The sequence below is a fragment of the Habropoda laboriosa genome, unplaced genomic scaffold, assembly GCF_001263275.1.
Source record: "Habropoda laboriosa isolate 0110345459 unplaced genomic scaffold, ASM126327v1 scaffold28, whole genome shotgun sequence".
NCBI lineage: Eukaryota > Metazoa > Arthropoda > Insecta > Hymenoptera > Apidae > Habropoda > Habropoda laboriosa.
The window spans coordinates 2,821,742-2,831,923 of record NW_017100174.1 but is presented as its reverse complement, the minus strand read 5'-3'; the positions used below and the strand labels follow the sequence as shown (position 1 = coordinate 2,831,923).

General features: G+C 39.0%; 1 protein-coding gene across 1 annotated transcript; it reads left to right on the top strand.

Moving 5' to 3' along the window:
* The first annotated feature begins 221 nt into the window (after nucleotides 1–221).
* On the top strand, nucleotides 222–9,388 carry LOC108578712. The gene is made up of 10 exons (XM_017942090.1): nucleotides 222–830; nucleotides 1,609–1,976; nucleotides 2,092–2,311; nucleotides 2,598–2,817; nucleotides 3,935–4,224; nucleotides 6,028–6,579; nucleotides 7,309–7,679; nucleotides 7,827–8,043; nucleotides 8,128–8,347; nucleotides 8,681–9,388. Exons 1-10 carry the CDS (start codon nucleotides 350–352, stop codon nucleotides 8,976–8,978), a joined length of 3,237 nt encoding a protein of 1,078 aa, XP_017797579.1. The 5' UTR covers nucleotides 222–349; the 3' UTR covers nucleotides 8,979–9,388.
* The last annotated feature ends 794 nt before the right edge of the window (nucleotides 9,389–10,182 follow it).

The following is a 10,182-nucleotide window of genomic DNA, read 5'->3' as shown; positions in this document are numbered from 1 at the left end:
ACACGTTTAACTCTTACAACCTACTCCCGCTGTTAATAAATGCGAAAAAAAAAAAAAAGAATCGTTAATACCAGAGTGAGAAAGCATTATCCACGTTCAAATTTTTTCTTTTATTAAACGACGTCATTGTTCATTTGTCGACTTGAAACGAAGAAGAGGGGGTAGCGAGTTGCTTATTGCAAATCAACACTGTACCGAGACTATTCTCGCTCAATGATTCAGCAGTAAAGAGTCTAGTTTATAGCGTAGCATTGTTGGAGTGCGCATTACATAAATTGATGACGAGAAGATCTTCCTTTTAGTGAGCCAGCAACCGTCACATGCGACAGTTCTTCTTGATACGAGAAACATGAGGTCGAACATCTCCGGTTTGTTGTTCGTTGCGTGTGTTCTGTGTGCCGCGAGATATTCGGAAAGTGCGAGGATTTTGGCCGTGGTACCGACAGCGTCTTACAGCCATCAGATCCCTTACAGACCGTTATGGATCAGTTTGAGCAAACGTGGTCACGAAGTGGTCCTTGTCACCCCGAATCCTATCGAGAATTACAAAGCGCCGAATTTCACTCAGATCAACATCAGTCAGACTTACTCGATTTTAAAGGCCATCGATTTCGTCGATCTGCGTTTCAAAGGGCAAACCTGGTTCGATTTCTTCGACGAACGACTGTTAGATATATCTAATGACTTCGCGGAATCGGTGTTGAACAACACGGATTTACGGAAATTGTACGCACCGGACAGCAACGTTACGTTCGACGTTGTCTTGGCCGAGTTCCTCTTCATGCCTGCTACGTACGCCCTTGCTCATAGATTCAACGCTCCTCTAATAGGTATTTCTGCAATGTTTCATTTTTCTTCTTTATCTGTGAATTAATTAGATACACGAGGGAAGAAGTAGTTTCGATTGTATCTTTCGCGTTGGAATCTAGAATCGACACTGTTCTTTTTCTAATCTGCTGTGATAAAGGTACTTCAGTTGATTCCATCATTCAGGAAGGTTTCGTTAATTTTTTCATGGTCGATATTTAGAGAATCGAATGAACTAAATTTGGAAAGCTGAAAAATAAAATTTTCCTGTTACCACTGTACTATATAAAGAAAATTAACTTGCAATTTTGTCACTCTGGAAAGTACCCTTTAATGGCGGTAAAGCAGAGTCATTTCAAAATATTTCGTAACTTTAATCACGGTGAATATCAGCATTCTCAGGAGTAGAGAATAGAGTGAACTAAATTTGAAACGTTAAAGATTTAAATTTTCGTGTCACCTGCGTACTACATTAAAAAGAAATTGACTTGCAATATTCTCACTCTGAAAAGTGCCGGAATGACTCGCTTAAAAATATTTCGTCATTTTACTTACGGTGAATATCAGCAATCTCAGGTTTAGAGGACAGAATAATCTGAATTTGAAACGTCAAAAATTAAAATTCTCATATCACCATCGTACCTATTATATTAAAAAAAGATTGACTTGTAAAAGCAACGTAACACGTTAAGGACAATGAAAATTGTCCGGATCGAACTCGTTAATACGACGATCGTGAACAACTTTAAAGTTAAGAACAACCCTAACGACCTAGTCTCACCACGTTTCACATGACCGTAGGGTTAAGCTCGTTAGGGCTGGTTGCCGCTAATGAACACGCTCTTGGCGGACTTGTGCTGTCTTCTCACGAGTACAGATGGGAAATGGAGGCGAATACAGGCTCAAATTTGCCGTTCTTCAAGAGGGTGTGGAATTACGTGACCTTATGGCGCAGCGTTTACATCATTTATCGCGATCTCTTCCCGAAACAGCAACAGATAGCCGAGAAATACTTTGGCCCGCTGCCTTCTGTCTTGGATATGACGAAGAACATTAGCATGATTTTCGTCAATGAACCGAACGTTCTTACACCGGCTTCGCCAAAACTGACGAACATGTTGACGTTCAGCTCGTTCCATATAGACGAAAATCCTAAACCTTTGCCAAAGGTACGATTCGTCGAAACAAAAATATCAACTTTTATACTTTCAAAGGATCGACAAATGTTTTTCTTCTTTTCTCTGATCGTTACGAACGAGTTTGTTACATCCACTTTGCTCACAGGATTTGCAGAAATTTTTGGACAGCGCGAAAGACGGAGCGATCTACTTCAGTTTGGGCAGTAACGCGAGAAGCGCAGATTTACCTAAGGAACTTCAACGCATGTTCTGCGATGTGTTCGCGAAGTTGCCGTACAAAGTCGTGTGGAAGTACGAGGAGGAGCTAGTTGGGAAACCCGACAACGTTTACGCAGGAAAATGGTTACCACAGCAAACTATTCTTAGTACGGTTGCGTCTTCTATTCAATTTCCAATTTCACCCTTTCGCTGCCGGCAGATTTTAATACCTAACTTGCCTGGCAGACGGTCAATTTTTGACCGAGGCTGGGAAATTTCTCGTCTCGGCCGTATCGTTTTGCTGAATTAAGATAGAAGTGCGTAAATGATAAAATTGAGCATTGAATTAAGGTGGAAATACACCAAAATGTTCCAAATAAATAGCAACGAAAGGGTTAAAAGGTGCAACATTTCGGTTTTCTAATTAAACTAACGTATTACATCGTTTTGCAGCTCATCCGAATGTTAAGCTGTTCATATATCAAGGAGGTTTACAAAGCACCGAAGAAACTGTTCACGCCGGAGTTCCAATTATCGGCTTTCCTGTATTAGCTGATCAGGATTACCAAATAGGCAGAATGGATGCCCTTGGCCTTGGAAAGCGTTTAGAACTGCTAACCGTGACTAAAGACGAATTTGAGAGTGCCATTCGGGAGATCATAACTGACAAAAAGTAAGTGTACGCTAAGTTCGAGCTGTGTTTAAACGGTGCAAAAGTTCAAATGCATTCGCAACATCTTGACCGTTTAGAATGACTTTCCTGATATTTAAGTAGAAGAAAAAAAAAGATTTGTTTTGGAATGCTAGGAAAACTTCGAATTTTTCTAATTTCCTTCTAGCTTTATCTTTACACGTAGATAGCTGTTCACAGGCCGAAGTGGTTATCTCCACTTGAGCACTTAAAATAAATTTCCTTAATAAATAAGCTTAACTCCGCTAAATGTCGAAAATTTTTATGGTAGTTGAGTAATAAATAATTTATTATAAATAGTATTAATATTAATTAATATAATAATAATAATAATAATTGATATTAATATTAATATTTGGTGTATGCAATTTCGTCAGTTTAGTCTACTTTGTGTTTCATCGAGTTAACCGATTTGGCAAACGAGCTATTGCAGAAGCTGCAACAGAAGTCAATTAACTAGCGCGTGTATTGTGTAATACTACGCTTGTCTGTGTTCAACATGCATGACTTATGCATTACATAACCGAAGTCTATTAGAACTATCTTATGACGAGTTGTACAAAGATGACGTGCAAACTTATACTAATGCGTGTACACTATTAATGTGTGGAAAATTATCGTAGTTTTAAATTTAGCAACGTTTACACATAGGTAGAGTTTAATTTTTCTATTTTCATATCATGAGATTGTAGATCATTAAGAGTAATTAAAAACAATTTTATTTTTTTAATTCAGTCACATTGATATACAATTCTTCCAACTACATCATTAGTATGTCTTAATAGTCGTAGCAAATTTAGCAATGTTTACACATGCTTGGATTATTCATTTTTTCATTTTCATATCGTGAGATTATAGATCACTAGAAATAATTAAAAACAAATTTTATTTTTTTAATTCAGTCACATTGATATACAATTCTTCCAACTACATCATTAGTATGTCTTAATAGTCGTAGAAAATTTAGCAATGTTTACACATGCTTGGATTTTGAATATTTTTATTAGTCATATCACGAGATTATAGATCGTTATTTTTTTAATTCAGTCAAATTAATGTAGAATTCTTGCAACTACATTATTCTTACGTCTATTTTCAGGTATAAGGAGAGAGTTTTGTACGTTCAAAGGGTCATCAAAGACACACCGTACGACTTGGTGGACAATCTCGTATGGTGGACCGAATACGTGATCCGTACGAACGGTGCACCGCATCTTCGCACGAATTTAGCCTGGCAACCGTGGTACCAGCGTTACGACATGGACGTCGTAGTCTTCCTAACAATCATCGCCTTTTTGATCGTTTCAAATATGTTCAATTTAATTGCCAAGCTTATCGTGTACGTTTACAGGAGGTATCAAGTGTCCACGGGTGAAAAACAGAAAATTAGTTAATCAAGCGTGAAACACATTTATAGAGAATCGTACGCTATTTTCAAATACACAATATCGTATTATACACCTACGTATATACGAGTAATAATTTAGATAACGATACAAAAAAACAAACTGACACAGTTCACGATAACGAACTATACCCGGTCAAAAGGTAACGATTTTCGATGAGTTAATTAATTTTCAAATCTCAACTTATCGTTTCGACGAATCATCGAAGTTCCAATATGCACCGACTGGTGATGACAATTGTTTTCTTTTGCTCAGTGAGCGAGATAGCTAGAGGATGATAGATAGATCTTAGAAGATAGTGAACAAAATGGTACAAAAAACTATACGCGAATTTGAGAAACGTCGCGACGTTTCTGCGTTTATTCAGCTTCGCGCGCGATGTAACAGTTACATCGGTCGCGACGCGAGTAAAATTCCAGATGTAATTAACGTTTCGAGTCGCTTTACTCGCGGTATCGGTGCTAATCAACGTTGGAATTCTAGAAACCAAAGAAGGTTGCGCAATTGCTCCGGATGGATGGAATTCTTTTCCATTTGTCGCGTTCTCGTCGATGATTACTTTAACGAGATGTACATCTTGTAACAAGCAAACAATTATTTTACTGAAAAGCAAACGAATAAATATGTTTTTTTAAATAAAATCGTGTTAATTGCTTCGTAGAAAGGACTTTTACATTTCTCGTTCTGTCGCGTTAGAAAAAGAGCAAAATCACAGTTTGCCCACTATGGTAATATACTGTAAGCTTATATTTGATCCTCTCTAAAGTTCAAATCGCAACGAGCCGTTCCGCTTCATTTTGTGTCTTCGCGAAGCTTTTATTGGCCTGTCACAACTTTCGCTTTGAACCGTTACGGGGACATTTCCCGGGAGTAATGTTCTTCGATTACGTTTCTTCAAGGGTTCCAACTTCATTTATTGGTGAAGTTGAACGATTGATTGGAAAGTCCCGCTAGTTATGAACGATTTAACGTTTCCCGCCCGAGTCCCACGGAGTGAGTTCTCCGTGAAACATCTTATTATTATAATTGACAGTTTCCTGCGATAATTCCGTTCGTCGAAGATGGATTCGAAATATCGTCGAAAATTCTCAACTCGACGAAACGGACCCTCGGAAACGGAAGAGTCTGGAAAGTTCGAAAAGATTTCACGTTGTCGCCTATTGTTTGGCAATAATCACTTTGGAGAATTGCAAGTTGTCACTGCCGACTGCGACAACGCGTAATTACAGAAGTTTCTTCGCGTAACGAATGTATTTAAGTAGCAATAACTTCATTCGCGAGTAGTTTGACGTAATTATGACATATACACTACCGACCAAAAGTTTGGAATCACTGTGCATTGCAAGTTACACAAAAATTCTGAGAAAAAAGTCAGCAGCTTTAAGAATTTTTTAACGAATTTTGTATCATTCAAATCAATCGATATGAGATAAAGTGCTGTTTATCTCCACAATATCAACATCAAGTCTATGAAAAATTAGTAGCAGATTCAGTACCGATGAAAATTCGGAGGTGAATCCAAACTTTTGTCCGGTAGTGCACGTGCGCGTTCTAGAACATGTGCCCGCTACGGTTTCTCAAGGAAAAGCCAATAAAGAATAAGCATATCACACCTCACGTGTATATGCACTCAATTTCCTTTTAAACGCCGGTCAATAATTAAAAACGGCCCCCGGTCTACGGCAGAACAACTCAGCAATTCTAGCCGCCTCTGTCATCGTCACCCGGAGATAACCATGTATATTTCAGTAACTCGATGCTTATGTTAAATTTCATTTATGATAACGAAGCAAATTGCCCCTCGATATTTCCCCGGGTGAATTTTACATCGGTAGTTCCTCTCGAACCGACAACATGAAGTTCACATCCGCGTTCATACTCTCCGTTCTACATATTTTCTGCATTGCGAGGCGTGTAAACGGCGCCAGAATCTTAGCAGTGATACCGATACCAGCGTACAGCCATCAGATACCGTTTCGACCGTTGTGGCTGGAATTGCACAAAAGAGGCCACGAATTAGTGATCGTCGCGCCCAACGACATACCCAACATGAACACGACGACGAACTTCACACAGATCAACGTTGGTAGTGTGTACTCGACGTTCAGTGATGTCAGCTTCGTGAAGATGCGTTTGAACGGAACGTCCTGGTTATCGTTCATGAAAAATGACCTCCTTTATTACGGTACAACGGTCACCGATCACACGTTAAGCAACCCGGACTTGAAGAAGCTGTACGCACCTGAGAGTAACGAGAAGTTCGATGTCGTTTTTGTTGAACTGTACTATTTACCAGCCATTCATATGTTGGCTCACAGATTTAACGCTCCTCTTATAGGTACTTATGTCGTGTGTTGATGTAGTACGTGTCGCGATATGTGTCTAACGAGGTTCTGAAATCCTGGAACTGTAGAATTAATCGACGATTCTGCACTGTATTGCGTTTTGGGTTTCTTATGACTAACGGTATTTGATTTACAAGTGGAAAATTTAGAGCTTCTCCTTGTGTCTGAAATAAACATTTGACTAGTGAGTTTCAGTTTTTTCGAAGCTCTGGCCGAGGTTTCAGATTCTTAATACTTTCGTGACAGTATTAAATTTTTTAAGAATTTGGTATTTATTTACCGATCATCGTGTCTGTAATTTCTCTACATTGTATTGCGTTTTGGGTTCCTTCGACGACTTGTGACTAACGGTATTTCATTTACAAGTTGAAAATCTGTAAACTTTTGCTATTTTTTGGAATATTTCGAGATTCTCTTTGTGTCTGCAGCAAAGCTAAAGCTAGTGAGTTTCAAACATTCTTTTGTAAGCTCTGGGCGAGGTTTCGGTTTATTAATATTACAAATATTAATTAAATTTTTTAAGAATTTGGTATTTATTTACCGATCATAATTAAATTCGGATCAATTTTTGTACAGAGTTGGCTGCTCGTGTTTCTGTCAATTCTGACCGAATTTACTAGCTAACCATTGTATATCATGACCCGTACTACACTAATTTTCCAAAACTTACTCGTGATTCAAGTGTAATTCACTTGTAAAAATCGAATAACGATGCTTCCTAGGATTGAACTCGTTTGGGATTCCCACTGTTGAAGAATACTCATTAGGAGGGTTGGTGTTGCCTTCGCACATTAGTGTATGGGAAATGGAGGGCAATGTTGGAACAGATTTGCCGTTCTGGAAGAGGTTGATGAATTTCTGGAACTTGTGGCACTCGATTTATATTATATTCCAAGAATATATACCTACTCAGCAGATGATAGCCGAAAAGCACTTCGAAAAGCCAATACCACCGGTACTCGACGTCGTGAAAAATATGAGCCTCGTTTTCGTCAACCAAGATCCGGTTATATCGTACGCTCGGCCGAATCTCCCGAACGCAATCATGTTCCATTCGACTCATGTCTCGAAAAACGTGGAACCTCTGCCTCGGGTATGTCTCATTTATAAACTCGTCGTCTCGGAGAATTAGAACCAAATAGCTACTGTCAGCTGTGCAAATCTTACGACCGTGTGAGAAGATTGTCGATAATGTTCAGAATTGTCTAAGAATTCTGTGTGAAGAAAGTTTCGCTTGTAGGACTTGAAGAGGTTCGTAGACAGCGCGAAAAATGGCTTCATCTACGTGTCTTTCGGCACTAACGCGCAATTTAAAGATTTCCCACTGGAGATTCGACAGATCTTTTACGACGTGTTGGCCAGATTGCCTTACAAAGTTGTGTTCAAGAATAACGACAACCCAAAGTCACATGACAACATTTACTTCGCAGAATGGATACCTCAGCAAAGTATCCTCGGTATATACAGTACCGTTTATTAGAAAATTCTGTTTCTTCCACTGAAAAGTCTTCGACCGATTCATTTTTTTTTTTTTTCCGTAGCTCATCCAAATATTAAACTGTACATATTCCAAGGAGGTTTGCAAAGTACTCAGGAAGCTATTTATCACACGGTACCAGTCCTTGGTCTCCCAATAGCATCCGATCAAGAATTTCAGCTTAGGGTAATAAGCTCTCGCGGGATTGGAAATTGCTTGTATTTCGAGAATTTGACGCCAGAGATGCTGGAATCCACTATTCTGGAAATGATACCCGATCCAAAGTAAAGTAACCATTAAAATAAAAATTTATTATGTACATATATATTCTTATATATACCTAAGTATAGATTATTAAGTATGCATTTTTTTACACGCGATTAACTAAATATCTTATCGTATAGTAACACAATTTTCAAATTTTTGCAATCAGAACACAACGAATAGTTACAATCGGAACTCATAAATAACACATAAAAATCTATCAATATTCATGCGTTCGTTTTCATTTTCAAGGATGCATACAAATCAATCTCATACTGTTTCTTGCAAACATCAAATATTTTCAATCGCTATTTCTACTCGGTTCTTTCATTTTATCGCGTCAATTTTTCCAGGTACAGGAAAAATATGATTACGCTTCGCGGGCTCGTTAACGACACGCCGTACAATATGTTGCAGAATCTCGTTTGGTGGACGGAGTACGTGATTCGTAACAAAGGTGCATTGCATTATCGCACGAATTTAGCTTCTCTGCCTTGGTACCAGTACTGCGACATGGACATCGTCGCATTTTTGGCGATCGTAGCGTTTATCATCGCCTCGATTGTGCTCACTATATGTGTCCAACTTTTCACGTTCGTCTACAAACGGACGTCGAATGATTCTGTAAATCTGACGAAAAAGAGAAGTTAGTTGTTCATTATTCGAAGAGTTCGGAGAGATTTTTCAAGTGAACGCGTGACACGATCTTGTCGCGTATTTCGTAGAATTTATAAACGGACAGAGCAAAACGGTCATTGGTTGAATATCGTAGATTTTTAGTGAATTGCAGTTCCGTTTACTACTTTTAACACGTGCGTTTTATACAGAGATACCGAGAATTTTTAATTAAATTAGTTCACTCGTTACATATTCTACCACACGAGCCCACTATCCGCAGAAAATTCAGGTTAAAGGTTTGAATTCCACTGCAATAAATGCCCGGCTTTAATTAAATACCATGCAACATCAGTGGGTTACTGCAATATTCCTGCGGAGAAGGAGAGACAAAACGTTTTGCGAAATGATATTCACCCGAAGAACAACTTTAAATCACGTTAATCGACGCCACGATATATCTCCATAATTCAAATGTCATTTTAACGAATAAATTACAATCACAAATGGAAACTGTCTCTTGGTTACTTCACCCTGGCACGATGCTCGGGTCTCTTTTGACCCGTCACTTTTTCATTTTATTCATCATTTTTGCTGTCATCCAGCTTGTTTGAGCTTCGCGTTACGTTTCTCGCGAGCACTCTGACTTAGTTTTAACTTAATAATTCTAAGCCTGGTTGAAACGATTGATTTTAGTCGTTATGGTATGGCTATGTACGATTTGTTTCGCTAGTGTCCCCTTTCTTTCCTTTCGAGTCCCTTTGATTGATTTTCGATTTTTTTTAACTGATTGTCCGTGCTCCGCGCAAACTTATCCTTAAATAGTGCGTGCGGAGGGCAGTGACGGGGGATGACACACACGGATTGGTCTGTATAATGAAATGTTAAGTTGGGAAGGGAAGACGGTCGGGTTTTTTGATTGGTGGCAATCACCCCCAAGCTGACCGTCTCCAAGTCCCTTGGTCACCCCTAGGTACCGAGGGCACCTTCGAGTGATGTCAGGGAAATTCCGCGTGTCTCGACCGTAGCAGGTAATAACCTTATGAAGCGCCTTGACCCTACTAAACATGCGAAAACTAAATTCAAAGGCGAAAAATGTTAATCCGTGAACAAAGGACGAAGGTGCTCGTCGAAGACATTATGGAAGGTAACCGATGGTCGATGGCTTCATTAACTCATTATTGCTACGGGCCAGTTCAGAGGTTCGTAGAAGATTGACGCTAACAGTTAAACTCTGAAC